An 18,267-nucleotide genomic window follows, 5' to 3' on the forward strand; every position below is an offset into this window, starting at 1 on the left:
ACATAAACACATTTCATTACACCAAATACACAAAATAATGTTCTTTTTAGCAACATCATATGACCCCTTTAATTCAGAAGATAGGCTACCTTAACTCAAGTCATATAATGATTGTAACGTGCTGAAACATTAATATAATAAACATAACCGAATGACGGCACTTATTAACATAACAGTCCATCGATTAGCAGAAATCAACTGCTCATAAGGCTAGGACATTTCTATTTTAAAAAAATTGAACCCCTAAAGGTAATAGATACGAGATGGGAGGAAAAATATACTTCAGTATATTCTGTCGCAATTATATTGTTGGGTAATTATACTGTATATAAACTGCGGTCTTCAGGGAGCCGTTATTAATATGCGGGGCATTGAAATCGCTTATGAACGCGCTTGTTTTTTACTTTCACTTTCGAGATTCGTGATCACAAGTACAGAGCAGTACTCGGCAGTACTTACCACACATTTGACAAGATTAGATGTCTGTCAGTGGTGCTCAGGATCTGCAAATCATTCGCCATCATCCTATCAGTCATCTCTCCTTACTCTGTTTATGTGGTAAGTGAAATGTTAACAGGCTACCGCTGGCAAGCGGCTAACCATGTCCCATTAATCGCTCCGTAGAACGCGTTATTTGTTTTCCGCACCTTTCTGAATACGGATTCAGCCACACCTCTAACCCAGTCGGGGGTGTTTGTGGTCCGCGCAGAGCTCTTATTTGACATCGTCCCAAGTTACTGTAACCGTTATATGCTACGCAAGTCTTTTTTATGCCACGCAAGTCTACAGTGTGCGTGTGAGACAATGTGTTCTTCTGTTGTCTTTGACAGCTTTTAGGTGGGTATTGGCAGCGCCATCCTCTGCTTACATGAACGCGTCACCACCGCATCAGCACGGAAAACATGGTGTTGCGTCGGGTCTAGGGATAGGCATTCCAAGCAAAAATAATATTCAAAAATCGCTGGGTATTATTTGAAAATTGCACCCCTCCCCCGCAAGCATAAACACCCATGAACAGAGAGAGACGGGATTCACGCTTTCAATCTGTATGATAAACCGTTTAATTCAGAAGATAGGCTACCTTAACTCAAGTCATATAATGATTGTAACGTGCTGAAACATTAATATAATAAACATAACCGAATGACGGCACTTATTAACATAACAGTCCATCGATTAGCAGAAATCAACTGCTCATAAGGCTAGGACATTTCTATTTTAAAAAAATGGAACCCCTAAAGGTAATAGATACGAGATGGGAGGAAAAATATACTTCAATATATTCTGTCGTAATTATATTGTTGGGTAATTATACTGTATATAAACTGCGGTCTTCAGGGAGCCGTTATTAATATGCGGGGCATTGAAATCGCTTATGAACGCGCTTGTTTTTTACTTTCACTTTCGAGATTCGCGATCACAAGTACAGAGCAGTACTCGGCAGTACTTACCACACATTTGACAAGATTAGATGTCTGTCAGTGGTGCTCAGGATCTGCAAATCATTCGCCATCATCCTATCAGTCATCTCTCCTTACTCTGTTTATGTGGTAAGTGAAATGTTAACAGGCTACCGCTGGCAAGCGGCTAACCATGTCCCATTAATCGCTCCGTAGAACGCGTTATTTGTTTTCCGCACCTTTCTGAATACGGATTCAGCCACACCTCTAACCCAGTAGGGGGCGTTTGTGCTCCACACAGAGCTCTTATTTGACATTGTCCCAAGTTACTGTAACCGTTATATGCTACGCAAGTCTTTTTTATGCCACGCAAGTCTACAGTGTGCGTGTGAGACAATGTGTTCTTCTGTTGTCTTTGACAGCTTTTAGGTGGGTATTGGCAGCGCCATCCTCTGCTTACATGAACGCGTCACCACCGCATCAGCACGGAAAACATGGGGACATTATTAAAGACAATAATCGCAAAACCTATTCGATATTCTATAATTAAATCAACTAATCGAATATTCGAAAATCGTGACCCATCCCTAATTCATTCTTCATCAGGACGCGTTGCATGTTCTCCCGACACCTCTCAATGAGACTTAATAAACTTTCTATTGAGACAAATGCCTGAATTCACCAGAGGCACAGCTGGATGTTGATGGAGAATACTAATTCTGACAGTTCTGGACGAATTCCAGAGCAACAAAAAATGACACGACGGTGGCACTTGTCACATCACTTTATCCAGGTGTTATCCATCTCTTCCCCAATAAACATTAATCTGCTCTGCTTGTCTGTTATTGAATGAGCGAAGAAGCTGTTTTACCAATAGGACAGGCACAGCATGTGAGATGCGTGAAATGAGGTGCCTCAACCGTCGTTTCCCACAAGGCCCGGCTGTTCGCCATCTCTCAGACTGTCAGATGCCGTCGTTTCACCGCTGCGCCTTGTGTGAAATGACCTGTCAAGGTTGTAAATGTATTTGTTCTCAGGCAGGTTGATTGTAATGTTGAGGATACAGGGATTTATACGTTTCCTCTTCCTGCGATCTTCCTTACACCTGAGACTGGGTGGCAATATCAGGTAGAAGAAATGCAAATAAGGTCAGCGTACCCCCGTTGAGAGATTATCCTCGGTTTTAGAGTATTCTTGTAGTGTTAATTCATAACTGTCTGGGAAGCAGTGCTTATGACAGATTTGGCAAACTGTGTATCAAGGTCATTTTATGTTTATCATCACACTTGTCTTTTTCCTGTCATTCTTTCCCCACGGATGAATGTGGTGTTGAGACAGATTATCAGCTCTTTGGCTCTGAGGAAATGTCACATGGCTTTTTTTTTTCTTGCGTTGAAGGGCTTGACTACCAATGCAAGCCATTTCATTGATATTCATCGTATATGTTGTCATTGAGCGGTCATGGTAAATGGTAGCGATGTGGGGAAATCATAAAGGGAGACTCATAATCGAATAAAACAGCATTTTACCGTCCTTCCAGACACCCTTGAAGTCGTGTGTAATCTGGTTAAGGTGAAAACTGGCCCGTTTGTCAATTTGTAGCCATAGTGTTGTCGGTAAGTCACTCCTTAACCTCAGCGTTAATGCTGGTCTCAAGTAGATATTTGTGGCCTGTGTAATGGCAATGCTGTGGCAACTGCAGTTTACAGTGTGGTGTTCTCACCATGTTAACCCTTTTAGTCGTATGTATCATATTTAATACATGGTGTTGTATGGCATCAATGATGTCATCAACATGATACATACTTTCCCAAGAAATTGTACATAGTATGTGATCTATTACATGTCTTCTGCCCCTTAGTGGATTATCCATGCTCTTCAGAAAGTTGAAGGACTTTTAATAATTATTAATTTCATAGTATGTGATCTATTACATGTCTTCTGCCCCCTAGTGGATTATCCATGCTCTTCAGAAAGTTGAAGGACTTTTAATAATTATTAATTTCATAGTATGTGATCTATTACATGTCTTCTGCCCCCTAGTGGATTATCCATGCTCTTCAGAAAGTTGAAGGACTTTTAATAATTATTAATTTAATAATAATATACTTTTAATAATAATAATTCCTGAAATATTCACCTCCAAATCACAATGCACATTTTTGCTAAAAAAAAAAAGTTTGGCTCATTTATGCAACTTTTTTTTGCTATTATTGCCATTGCTTTTTTTATTGTCATTGCTTTTTCAAAATGTACTAAATTTAAGCAGCTTATGCTTTATTAATATTTCATTCATTATCTGTAGAAAAATCATGATGAAAATGTATCAAACATGAAACAGCAAGCATTTGAGGTATTGATTTTGTTATCATTTTAACTTAGCCATGTGATTTGTTCACCATAATACATGTTTATCACCAAATAATTTAATCAGATTTTCTAATTTTATTATGATATATACATAAATAACAGTTCACCATCTAAATACCCATCTACATATATAAAATATTTTTATTCAATTACTCATTTTTCACTTCAATATAATTATATATTGTTTCTCATATTTACTATATATTCTATACATATTTTATTATTATTTAAATTATTTTGTCTAAATGTTCAATAGACAAATCAAATTTTTTTTTTAAATCTTTGACTATTTCATTTCAGGCTTTACAGGGTTAATCTAGGTTAATATAAATTTATGTACAATTGTTTCTTGTTAATTCATGCTCATTCATGAAACATTAAGTAATATTCAATTATACAACTTAAAAATGTTCAAATGTACTATTATACATAGAAACTATTAACCAAGATTAATAAAAGCATTACTATGACATTTTGATCATACCAAGTGCTAACCACACATAATCTGATTGCTTCTTTAATATAAAATAACTACTTAAATTAAGTGCGGCCCTTGAGGCGAATGGGAACCTGTGGCCACTGAGCTTTCCAAAGCTGAGTAGCCCTGCGTTAACTTCACAGACTATCTCACCCGACAAAAGCTTTTTACCCACCGCACTCCCTCCCTGTCCAATAACCTTCACAACAGGACTCGCCCATAAGGAATAGCAGTCATTCTTATGACTTTAATGTGCAGGTGTGGCTTTGTCATGGCTTTACCTCAGTCCCACGATAACACATTGTGTGTTTGGCCTCTGCGTCGTGTTTATCACAGTATAATCTATTTATCGCCCGCAGCTCTGCGTGACCACCCATGCCGCACGCTTATCAGATTACCACATCCCCCCTAGCATTGGGAGAGCAAACCCGGAGTTGCAAACTCACCATTTGCGACTTTATGAAACTGCATCGCAGATATCTACATAAGCATTTTCCCCCGTGGCTTGGAAAACTACAATCTATCCCGGCGCTGATTCACTCCTCATGCAGAAACAATTGCGAACTGCTCAGTCCTGGAAGAAGCTCTGGGGGATTTGCGCCTGTCCGACGGGGACTTGTATCCATATATTTGATTTAGCACACATGAATGTTGCTGCCTAGATCAGCCCGGTGCTGAATGCATCAAGCCGAAGCACGGAATGACTCCAAATGAAGGCTGTAGCTCCTTATACCACGCTAATGTTATCAGACATCTTCACAGTTCTGCAGACTTGCTTGTGTGAGGAGGCTCATAAGTTATTCTGAATAGCTTCAAGTTCCGGTGTGAGTGTCAAAAGATGGTTAATTTCCATATTTTCTCATTTTCTGCTACCTGGGCCTCTTGTCATTGCTGTAGAAGTTTAGAAGAGAAGAATCGAGGTTGAAGAGAGTTCATTCAAACATCCGTGCCGTTGAATACAGTTTAAGATGTAGGATTAGCGCAAGCCCATCTCCGTTGGGGCCACTCACGTCATTCCAGCCAGAACCGGCTTGCATCGTAAATGTCATATTGTCCTTCTTCTGACAATAACATTAAGGATGCCGTAGTGTGAATCGGAGTGCTTGGCATTTATAAAACTCTCAGGTGAGATGATGGTGTTCTTTCGCGCTCTTTAATTTGGCTTCACACGGTTGAGGTGCTTTACCTTGTTCCATGTGTGCTTTGCACAATGCCAGAGGACCCCTGTGCTCGCATTTTAACAAAGTTTCTATGGCAACGTGGTCATTACTCCAAGTTGTTGAGGATGCTCAGCTGGAGGGGGTTGGTCACAAGTGCCTACACATATCATCCAAACACCAGGATACAGACATACTTTAGGGACGAGTTGATTCCAATTTCTCATCCTGACGGTTAATTTATGCTCATAGCCGTATGCCACCGGAAGCTGATTGGGGGCCCGATGAGGAGATAGAGCGCATTGGTATTCATTTCTAGGTTTCAAACATGGATGTAGGGAGTCGCACTTGCAGGTACAGCTTATCAAAATATACGAGGGTGTTTCAAAACATTTGCATAGATTAAAATGCCATTGAAGGCAGGAGTTCCCTGAATTCTTGGGACCCTACGTACCATCACTGGCATCATTTATACACTGTCTGTTCTTAAAACATAACATAGGTGCAGTCATATTAGTGAATTTTCAGCAAAAATGTGGACATAATTTGTCAGTAGTGTTCCGATGTATGAATCACTTTCAAACCAAGCAGCTTTCTATTGGTCAACGTGACTGGGTGACCATCTTGAATGAGAGTACGTTTACACGAAAACGATGTACTAAAAATGTTTTTGAGAAGTTCTGTGTATAGACGACAATGTTGTCAAAAGGACCCCCGTTCATACGGATCCGCGAGAACGTCTAAAATAGCTGTATTATGCAATATTTGAATATTCTGTCAGCGCCTCCAAATTTGAGAACCTCATTACTAGGGGGAACATATTAAGAGAGAAAAAAAAAAGTTTCCCCGAGTCACATTCTAGAGCTAAAATAGTGTGTGCGCTGCTTCTGGTTTCTTTCACTCTGTATCATGTGAAATCCTAACTCTGTGAACGCAATACTACTGCACTTCCAGGCAGTGCTGAGTTCTCGCCATCTGGGAAGCAACACATCCCAGAATGTGATGATGTCAGCTCGATTAATTATATTGCCTGGTGCCTGAGAACCTGGAGCCACAACTCAAGTCTTCCTGAAAGTTTGGTACAAAACATCACTGTGTAACTGGAGCTGCTCCTTTCATTATGATAAACTGAATGCTGGTCTTATTATAAAAGGTTGTGATATTTCAGGAGTAACACTTTAAAACTGGGGGACCCCTTGGTGAGCAGAGAGACGGAGCAGAACATGTTGTATAAATCTGAGTATAGCATTTTAAGCCTGGCTTATAATAACATGCAATAATTTCCATATTAATATATGCAGTACCTTATGGTGCTGCATTGCAAAGGCAATAAAATAACCCCTTATTGATGTTTAGAGTCATAAACTACATGATATTTAAATTTGACCAAATGCGTTGCAGGAGGTACAATGAAACATTTAGCTGAACTTTAAGCTTTTTTGCTGAGGTTAATGTAATATTGTACTTTGGTTTAATGCATATTTACGTTTCATCAAACAATAATATTTGGCGGACCCCTGCTGAAGAACCCTGCTTTAAAATAATGTTTATTCAGGAGTCATAAGCAAATATGGTTAACAGATCACAAGTTCATATTAAAATATATGATTCAAATATGTGAATAACTAATGATCTGCTATGAATTATATACTGTAAGCAGATTTATCGGCTTTCTAGATTATGAAATGGTGTTTTCCTGTGTAATGATGAGATGAGCAGTGCAATGAGGATATAGATATAATCCTGTCAGAATAGAATAATAACTGTTTGTGTTTGTGTGTGTGTAGCTGGGAGGTGTTGCGATTTCTCCTGTCAAACCTGCGCTGGTGGATGGAGGAGTACAGATTTGATGGATTCAGGTTTGACGGAGTGTCATCTATGCTCTACCATCATCACGGGATCGGTATGTCCATGGAAAATTAAGCATGTCATGTTTTTACTTAGAATTGCTGGACATTAACCACCTTCTTCCCCTGTAAATGGCACAGTCTCTTATAGAAAAAAAAAAAAACAGGTAGAAAAGCATATTGGAAGAGCAGCCGTTTCAAGGGCAGTTTCAGTAGACTGCAAGCATGTAACGTAAACTCTCATAAATGAACGGAATTAAGCAGGAAAAGCATGGGATACAAGTTCTTTCAAGCAAGAAATTAATTACACAAGTAGTGTGGCAAAGGTTATCCTGGCATTTTTCTCTTTTCCTTTTTAATTTTGTACCAGTGATGCTGCTAATGATTTTTGGTAGGTTTTCAAAGATCGCTTTGACTAAATGCTACTTTGTTTTAATGAAACATGACATTAGATTCACACACACACACATACACACACACACACACACACACACACACAAAAGGGTTGTTGCGAGTTGGTTTCTTTTTTTTAAATGAGTTTTTTTTAATTGCTAATTAATTATTATTAAAATGTAAGCATCAGTTGTGGAATCTGATTTCATCTTCCCCGATTCTCAGGATCAGGATTTTCCGGGGATTATGCTGAATACTTTGGACTCCAGGTAGACGAGGATTCTCTTGTTTACCTCATGTTGGCAAACCATATTTTGCACACCCTTTATGAAGACTGCATCACTATTGCTGAGGTAAGCCGTGTTGTTTTCTGAAATGCATGGAACATAGAAGCTTCCAACAGCACATATTTATGAAATGTGAGCTCAGCAGTTCTTGAACTGAATTGCTCCTGTTCTTTTTCTGCTGCTTTGAGATGATGGTAATACAACATTATTGTCGTAGTTCCCAACAGCCATGGCTTATACTGCAACAGTATGACTGTTTTCAAACAGGTTTCCCACATACTCCCCATAAGACTTTTCAAATTTTCTGAAGCATGCAATAGCTTTGTGTGAGAAACATATTATATTGTATTGTATTGTATTGTATTAATTATATTCCTGTAATGCAAAGCTGAATTTTCAGCATCATCACTCCAGTCGTTAGTGTCACATGATCCTTCAGAAATCATTCTGATATGCTGATTTGTTGCTCAAGAAACAATTCTTATTATTATCATCAGTTGAAAACTGCTTAATATTTTTCCGGAAACTTTGATACATTTACATCTGAATGGAATCTGAATTACATCTGAATTTGAATAGAAAGTCAAAAAAGAGCAGCATTTATTTGAAATATATGAAGTTTTGTAACATTATAAATTCTTTACTTTCACTTTTGATTAGTTGCATCCTTGCTAAATAAAATTATTAATTTCTTCTTCTTCAAAAAAAAAAAAGATTCCAACTTTTTGAAGAGTAGTCCACGTATAAATTATTTATTTGTATTTGTATACAATATTTTAATATTAAAAGCTTAAATTAGAGGCAACAGCTTATGCATTCATGAAGTATAAATAATTACAATTTAAAACCATAGTGAATTTTGGTTTGCGACCCGTTTTGCTTCCATAATCTGACAAAATGTATGTTTTTAATATTCAACTAGAAAAAAAAAATGTGCGGGACTATAGGAAATTGATTGGATGTTAAAAAGTGTCCGTTAACTACCAGAAATAATGTATGTGCATATTCAATTTTGGAATATTAAGTGTCAGCAACACTAGCACGATGTGCCAATTTAAATATGCAAAAGCACAAATGAGATCTGAAGATTATCAGTGAATAACAGTTTAAATCGTAGAGTGTACATTTTTGGGTGAACTGTTCCTTTAAGTAAAAAGGTGTCTCTCTTTCTGTACTGGCTACTCTCTTCAGAATATGCAGCACGACCATCCGAAATGACCATAATACCTTTAGTCATGGCTCGATAACCTTAATCTTGTCAACAGCGACACTGTATCCCAACTCCACAAAGACAGAATTAACCTTCAGTTGCTCTGTCTAAAGCCATGATTAATGAGACCACTTATTTTTTACTTACTTTGTTCAGTGTTTTGTAATTAGTGGACAGCGCCCACTAGAGATATCATATAATTCGCTTTTATGAGCTCCATTGATAGAGCTGGACTGTGAATGCTAAAGTTTGCTTACATTGCAGGAAACAATTAAATAGCATAAAAACAGACTACAAATATAACAAAAACTAGGACCACAGCTACTTTTTGTATTCAGCGGTTAATTCAGTTTTGCACAGCGCTGCATATTATGTGATACCCTGCAGAAAAGACTAGAATGGCTGGAGACCACTGCTAATCTAGTCAACAAAATTAGTGGCAAAAATGGATGAGTTTTTTGATTTTGTCAGCAATAACACATTTGGCTGGTCATGTGATCCCAACATGTCGGCCCTCATGAGGCGAGCCACTCTGCGAATATAAACAAATGAACTTTTATTAGGCCAGATATGACCGGAGTCATTATTGCATTTAAGTTTTCATTACATTACACATCTTTTTAATGTATTCAATTCTTTTTTTTTTTAATGTTTATTTATTTTTTTAAGTTCAACTCCTTATATATAAGCGACACTGTATCCCAACTCCACAAAGACAGAATTAACCTTCAGGATCAACGGGACACAGTGCATTAAATTAGCACTCAGTGGCTCTGTCTAAAGCCATGATTAATGAGACCACTTATTTTTTACTTACTTTGTTCAGTGTTTTGTAATTAGTGGACAGCGCCCACTAGAGATATCATATAATTCGCTTTTATGAGCTCCATTGATAGAGCTGGACTGTGAATGCTAAAGTTTGCTTACATTGCAGGAAACAATTAAATAGCATAAAAACAGACTACAAATATAACAAAAACTAGGACCACAGCTACTTTTTGTATTCAGCGGTTAATTCAGTTTTGCACAGCGCTGCATATTATGTGATACCCTGCAGAAAAGACTAGAATGGCTGGAGACCACTGCTAATCTAGTCAACAAAATTAGTGGCAAAAATGGATGAGTTTTTTGATTTTGTCAGCAATAACACATTTGGCTGGTCATGTGATCCCAACATGTCGGCCCTCATGAGGCGAGCCACTCTGCGAATATAAACAAATGAACTTTTATTAGGCCAGATATGACCGGAGTCATTATTGCATTTAAGTTTTCATTACATTACACATCTTTTTAATGTATTCAATTCTTTTTTTTTTTAATGTTTATTTATTTTTTTAAGTTCAACTCCTTATATATAAATAAATGATCGAAATGACAGGAATATCATATTTTAAATTTCATTATATTAAACACACAGACACACACACATATACACACACACACATATGCCCACATATATATATATATATATATATATATATGTGTGTGTGTGTGTGTGTGTGTGTGAAATGTTTTAGGGAGATAAAATTACCATGTGCATGTAAGTTTCAAATGGCTTCAGAAGAAAATGTTACTTTTTTGCCATTTTGAGCTTGACAGACTCGGATATTCTTCAAAGCAGGGATATTCAATTCAAGTTCCAAAAAGTTCAGTCTTGAATATTTCCTTCCAAGTGAGTACTTTGTAAAAAATTAAATAAAAAAAAATATTCAAAATAGTTATCAAAGATGAGGATATTTAGCCTTGAATGCCAAAGCAATGGAGTCTGAGAATTTTTGTACAAACAAATTAATACATTTTATCAGTTGAGCCCAACTGGATGTGAATGTTAAAAAGTAGATCAGATGTTTTTACCAGGTTATTATTATTTTTACATTTATATACCTACGTATAGCAGAAGGCCAGGTGAATGAGAAAAGCACTGTATGTAGGTTCAGGGTTTTCTTAAAGTCTGAAGTCATTTTTATATTTTGCTTATAATAAGTGTCTACTAAAAACAAGCAAACAGCGTAATAAATAATCACAATAACAATGAAAATATTCACATAACAACAATCAAAATGTGGTGCATCATAAGCAATATAGACGGACGGACGGACGGACGGACGGATGGATGGATAGATAGATAGATAGATAGATAGATAGATAGATAGAAATATAGATACAATATAACTTTTATGTAAAAGTCATTTGTATTTTCAGCATTCTCATTTTCTGCAGTGTTTAGTGAAAATATCAATCTATTTTGCTGCTCACCATGTTTCTGTTACTGTTAAAATAACCACGTCATCTGCAGCTCTTGTAGTGCATTGCGTCTTTAGTGGGGGAGAGAAGCAACGCACACAGGGCGGAAAGAGCTTGAATGAAGCATGTTTGGCTCTAGATAAAAGTATTAGAGGATATGACGGAGAGAGATCAGTACTATAAAAGACCCTGGGCGCTTGTGTGTACAGCTCCATTGTTTTGATGCACTGCTCACGTCAAACTGTAGGAATTGTAAAATGGTGCTACTGTTGGCATTATGGTTCAAGGTCCGATTGGAACTGTCCGCTATTTGAGGAGTACTTTACCCAAAAATGAAAATGTGTTGAAAATGAACTCACCTTCGAGCATCCAAGAGTCAGAACAGATTTGGAGAAATACAGCATTACATTCACTGCAGTGAATGAGAGAATGAGAGTCCAAACAGCTGATAAACAAATGATGTACAGTAATGCTATTTTTTTTCCAAATCTGTTCTAATGAAGAAACAAACTCATCTACATCTTGGATAACCTGAGAGTGAGTCAGTTTTCAGCAAGTTTTCATTTTTTGGTGAACTATTCCTTTAACAGTAAATCTAACCTCTCCATAGTGTTGTGTTTTTAAGAAATTCATTCTTTTTTTAAGGATGTGTCCGGTATGCCCACCCTTTGCTGTCCAATCCAAGGAGGAGGTCTGGGTTTCGACTATCGCCTGGCCATGGCCATTCCAGACAAATGGATTCAAGTGAGTGTTTTTTCTAACATCAAGTGATGAATGTATGTGAATGAAAGTGAATGTCCTGTTAGCTCAATTATATTCAACACGCAGCCTTTTTATCACAGACCAAACTACTGTACAGTCCTACTGTAAGTGTAACTTACTGCACTTTACTCGCATTTCAATACATTTCCTCTGGATAGTGCCAGTTTGTTTGAGCCACATCATGCTCAAGCCATTTCAAGTGTCTCATTCATCATGCACTTGTCCTGCTTGTAATTCCAAAGCGAAACGTGTTTCTATCTTTTTCTCGGGGGAATGAGATTTGAAGATACAGTATCCAGAACCTATTCCAAATCTAGACTGACAACCAGCGGATCAGATAAATAGGGCGTATCTCATTTTTTTCTAGGCAGATATATATTAATAGTGTCTAGGACACGTTCTATACTTTCTGTAATGTTTTTTTCTGACTTTTTTTTGTGAGTGTGCATAATTAAACGTATAATTATGGGCGATTCTTCAATCATTTTTCTTAATTAGGGTTCTTCTGTGTTCATCTGAAGCAATCCTTTGTTCTGCGCTGTTTCTGTGGGTATGCATGTTAATGAAGGTCTTCTCATTATGGATATATATATTTCAGGATTTCAGGATTCTTTTCTTTTCTTGGCAAAGCACATCTTTCTGACTGATCAGAGAGCCACGATTGCAAGCTATCAGTTTGAAATCTTTATTTTAGCCATTTCTTATGTCAGTTAACCACTTTGACCCCTCGGTGGGTTTAGCCAGATGTGATAATTGAACGTTTTTCTGTTAATTTTTAGAAATTAATTTTTAAATTCTGTATCATCTGAAGTAATTAGAAACACATTTGGTTCATTCCATTTTTCTCTGGAAACCTCAAGTGGTCACCATGATTTTAAACACTTGCATATATTCTGTTTAACATATTTTTGGTATATAAATATATATATTTTTTCATAGTATTTGTGTTTTACTTTGAAACCAGTTCGCTTTCATTCATAATTCATAATTGTTTGAAATGCTAACTACAGGATATGAATTGATTGGTCCTTTAAATGATTCAAATATTTATTTACATTACAAAAAAAAAAATCATAATATCTCAGTCTTGTTTATCAGTAAAACACTTTAAGCATAAAACGTCATTTAATTTACAAGTGAAATTTCCACAAGGACTTATGACTTAAAGCTTATTTTAAATAGCTTTACTTTAAATAGTAGTGACAATTAGATGATTTAATATTTTGAGTGGTTACACTGTCATTCAAAAGTCGGTACGATTTTTTAAAATGGTTTTGATAGACTCCAATGCTTACACAGCTGCCTTTATTTGATAAAAAAATACAGTGAAAGCAGTAATACTGTGAAATATTATTGCAATTTAAAAGAACTGTTTTCTATTTTAATACATTTTAAAATTGTATTTATTCCTGTGATGGTAAAGCTGAATTTTCAGCATCATTACTCTAGTTTTCAGTGTCACATGATCCTTCCGAAATTATATAAAAAAATTATAATTTGCTGCTCAAGAAACATTTCTTATTAAGTTAAAAAAAGTGCTGTATAATACATATATATTGTAGAAACTATTATATATATAGCATTTGTTTAAATAAAGAGTTTGGTTCCAAAACGCTATAAATCCATTTTGATTAATTTGAGTAAATATGTGTTTTTTTTACCAAGAAAGTGGCAAGATGAAAACCACTATTTTCTGTTTCAAACTTTCACATAGCATCTTTAGGTTATAATAACATAAAAAATTCAAATCCAGATTTTGATTTTCAAAGATTTATTATAAAATTGTATTATATTTTTTTTTCCCAAAATGCAATAAATCTATGACACGTTTTTTTTTTCTTCAAAATGCAATAAATCCATTGAATCAATATAAAAGTTATTTTTCATATTGAAACTGTTGAAAATACACAACATAGTAAGTTGATCCACATATGACAGCCTCTGAACTTGGTCAATACTAATCTTATATACAGGCTCTGGACTAAAAATACATTCAATCGTCATCGCTCCCAAAATTAATTCAACGAGTCATCTTGTTAATGCTATAAATTAATTACAACAATAAAAGAAAATTTCATCGTGAACATACATGAACAACAATATCACAAATATAACATTAAACCACAGAAATTACAAAATGACATTTCCCTTACATTCAACTTCCAAAAGTGCATTCATCTTTGCCATGTTACATTAATTTATCTGACTAGTGCTATAAACTGTATTAACAAAAACATTAATGACATAAATAAAAACACTTACTGTGACAAGCTACGCAATATCGCGTTCATAATCCAATGCGACTCATCTGCGATTATGAACGCGATATAGCAGTGATCTAGCCGCCATTACTGTCTACAGTGTGTGTGGAATGGTGCGTTGTGATTGGTTGAGCGGATATATTGCTTTCTGCAGAGAAGGGAGACTGGCGTTTGTCGCGGTTTGGAAAGAAAGGGAGAAAACATGACAGAATAACTCGGCGGATATCGCATTTTGCGTAAAATTAAATATGGACTTTTCAATACTGACCAGATACAATACTGATTTTGGCAGAAACTCAAATTTTTTTTTAAATGGCGTTTATCGCGTTTTGGAACCAAACTCTTCAAATATAACCTTTTTGTAACATTATAAATGTCTTGACTGTCACTTTTGATCAATTTAACGTGTGCTTGCTGAATAAAAGTATTAATTTATTTTTTAAAAAATGTAATCTTCCTGACCCCCAAATTTTTAACAACCGTATGTTTTTTTTGTAAAACAGTTACATAGTTACTGCATATGAAATCAAAAAAGTGTTATGCATGATTCAGAAAATGTGTAGATTTTTTATTAGCTAGATCTAAGATCATACTGAGTTATGAATTACTCTTGTGGGGAAAAAAAGAAGGTTTAATTTAATTAATGCACATATTTAATTATGCGCATAGTTGTCCATTGATCAATGTAAGACCATTAAGTTAAGTTACTGTTTTTTTGTTTTTGTTTTTTCGTTGCAACTTGCGGTTCTTACAGGGATCTTTTTTCTCTTGTATGTTGTAACTTTCCTGTCCGCATTCCTGTCTACCTTGACATTCTTATACAGTAAAAGCAAAAAAAAGAAGTGTGTGTGCCCTGTACACTGCAGGGGTGACTGTTGGTGCTGAGCGCACAGCCTCCATGGAGAATCGCCTTGCATTGCTAAACAAGGCAACCCAGAACACAGGGCTTTTTACCAGACCAGCAGCATTGGGCCGCATGCTTCTCTTTTCACCGGATGACCCTCTGCGGCTCCGCTCCAGCAGGCTGATTCAGTGCTGCACTCTCCGCACACAAAGGTGTCCACTTCACTGACTCAGGATCAGTGTTTAGAGTGGCATAAAGGCTGCTGCTTGCTGCTTTTTTTAACATTTGCTTTTTCATACAATGTTGCCCAGCATGCAGTATTTATTTGGGGCTTTTAATCTGACACCGCTATCGATTTCGTTTTGCGTTGGGGTACCGATGAGACTGCACATTGAGGCCTCTCGAATGACTTGGAGTTTGTGTGAAGAAAGAAAAAGAGCGCATAGAGATGTGCGCAGAAGTGCGTGCGACTCATATCTATGTATGTGAGCCAATATATATTTAATAAGGAAGCTCAAGATCAGCAAATATTCTAGACGCACTAAATATCATGGTTCATACTGTACCTCAATAAAAATAAATGAATGAATAAATAATCATAATAATAATAATAGTTATGTTTCTGACAGTTATGTTTGTGAGATCACCTTAAAGGAGTAAGAGCTGATAGTTGGTATTCCACTGCCTGCAGAAACTCTCTCATAGCCACACACATCCCAGCCCTGCTTTTAACGTCACCCAACCTGTCTGATTAATCCGACCTCTGAGGCCACAATGGCAACCCGACTACGTCCGAGAGCCTCTGAGAAATTAAGATGTCCTAATAAGAGAAGCAGATGAGGCTTGCAGCACAAGTTTGCCTGATTGTATCTGATTACCACTCCAAAACACTGTCGCTTCAAACAAAAGCACCCTAATTTAGCCAGTGCCCTTCTGTCCGAGTCCAACAAATTGAAGTGTAATGGAAACAATTAGAGCTAGTGAAGAATGCCTCACATGCTGCTGAGAACAGCAAGAGACTGAACCTCGGCCCTGTTTCCCAGCTAAACATACAAATTAACTTCGGATTGGTCTGAAGTCACCTCCGTCTGCGGAGCTCTCCATTTCAAGTGATTTGCTCTGATATAATAGTCCATTAAAGAGAGAGTTCACCTAAAAATTACAATTCTAAATTATTCATCAATATTTACTCACCCTCGGGTCATTCCATGAAACACACACACACAAAAAGACCGAAATCAATGGTAATGTGAGGAACTTGGAAATGAATGGAGCCAATTTTTGGAGGATTTCGAAGCAAAAATGTCAAGCTTCTAAATTAAAAAAAAAAGGACTTGCATTAACTGTATTGTATTATTTGAGCTGTAAAGTGGTTTAAATCATCATTTTTAGAGTTTTTAGGGTTTAAGATATTGTGTTGTCATGGCAAGAGTTGTATAATTGTGTATAACTTTACACAGAAAAGGTTAGAAAGTAAATTTGTCACACTAAAATCATGTTAAAATTAGTTGCTTATGTCTTGTGGTTGTACAATTAAACCAGAGAATATATTAGGGCTGGACCAGAATATTCGATTATTCGAATATTCGTTCGGTGGGTTGGCATTCGATTTTCAATTTCGAGATTCGAATATTCTTTTTTTTTCTTTTTTTTTTCGAACACCTGGCATCCCCCGCAAAACGGTTCTCATTCGCACTTGAATATGAATCGCCCATGAGTGAACATCATGAACGTCATGATTCAGTTCATCTGGAAGAGAAGACAAAAATGCCGAAGACCTCAGCTGTATGGGAGCACTTTAAATTGAGTGAGGACAAGACAAAGGCAGTGTGCCAAATATGCGATTTGAAACTGGCCTACCACAACAGCACATCAAGTTTGAAAAATCACCTGAGTTCTGTAAGTAGTACGCCTATAGTATATTGTTGGTGTAAAAAAAACGAGCTGCTTTTATCCGCCATGTTAATCGGTAATTAGTAGCCATGCGGGAAGTCGATTGGATGAACTGTTCTCGACATAATAAAAATGTAAACAGACAGACAGACACACAGAGATTCCTGCCTTTATTACACCGTGTCTACACCGGACGCGACAGTTGTCGCGCCGCGCCGCAACAGCTAAAGTCTGTCTACACTGGACGCGACAAAGCGACCATTGAAAATCATTTGAAATTTGTGTCAATAGAACGCAGCAGCAGTTTTCTGTCGGGAATTTGTCGTGTTGTGCCATGCCGCAACCAGTGTTGACAGCATCACTGATTATAATGAGTTCTATAGTATTTTGTCGCGCCCCGCCGTTCGCGTCCATTGTAGACACGGTGTTAGAGAGAAGAATATGTTCAGCCCCCTCCCTCCGAAGCTTCGAATATTCGGTGTCGATTACTACCGAAGCTTCGAAGCTAAAAAAAAATGGTATTCGGACCAGCCCTAGTATTAATGCTTACAATTTTGCCACATTACTTTCCATTGTAAGCTTTTTTTTTTTTTTAAGAAAAAAAAATTGTTGTAGAAGTGGTAATTAAATTGTGTGCTAATCAACATTATGCCACAAATGCTTATATTTGTGTGCCATATTTAAAATTTATATTTATTTAAATTTATTTATTTAAACAAACTTTGGTTAAACTAACTGACTGAAAGAGAAATATCTGTTATTATTATTGTTATTATTTTGTTTTTTTTTCTTTTATTAAATAAAACTTTTTTCTCTTTCAGTCAGTTAGTTGAACCAAAGTTTAAGTTTAAATAAATAAATTTAAATATATAAATTTTAAATAATAAATAGTTTTTTAAATAGTTGACAAATAATAATAATAATAACAATTTGTCATTTTAAAGTTTAGTTAAAGATTAGTTTCTAATCTTCTAATGTTCATTTCTTTCAAATGATATATTCCATGATTGATCTGTATTTCTCATTGACCTTCAACATTAATTGACAGAAATAGAAAAAGTTGTATATTCAGCAAATAATATATTGACTTCTAAAGCTGTTTTCTGTCCATTCAGTACTTT

The 18,267-nt window shown here is 36.3% G+C and overlaps 1 protein-coding gene across 1 annotated transcript in view; it reads left to right on the forward strand.

The window, feature by feature from the left end:
- The window catches only part of gbe1b (glucan (1,4-alpha-), branching enzyme 1b), a 151,075-nt gene that overhangs the window by 59,789 nt on the left and 73,019 nt on the right, over positions 1-18,267 (forward strand). The window contains exons 8-10 of the mRNA XM_016500375.1: positions 7,193-7,308; positions 7,871-7,998; positions 12,032-12,130. Coding sequence (XP_016355861.1) covers positions 7,193-7,308; positions 7,871-7,998; positions 12,032-12,130 — 343 coding nt within the window. The remainder of the gene's footprint in view (positions 1-7,192; positions 7,309-7,870; positions 7,999-12,031; positions 12,131-18,267) is intronic.

Source organism: Sinocyclocheilus anshuiensis, unplaced genomic scaffold (assembly GCF_001515605.1).
Source record: "Sinocyclocheilus anshuiensis isolate Anshui unplaced genomic scaffold, SAMN03320099.WGS_v1.1 scaffold374, whole genome shotgun sequence".
NCBI classification, from domain to species: Eukaryota; Metazoa; Chordata; class Actinopteri; order Cypriniformes; family Cyprinidae; genus Sinocyclocheilus; species Sinocyclocheilus anshuiensis.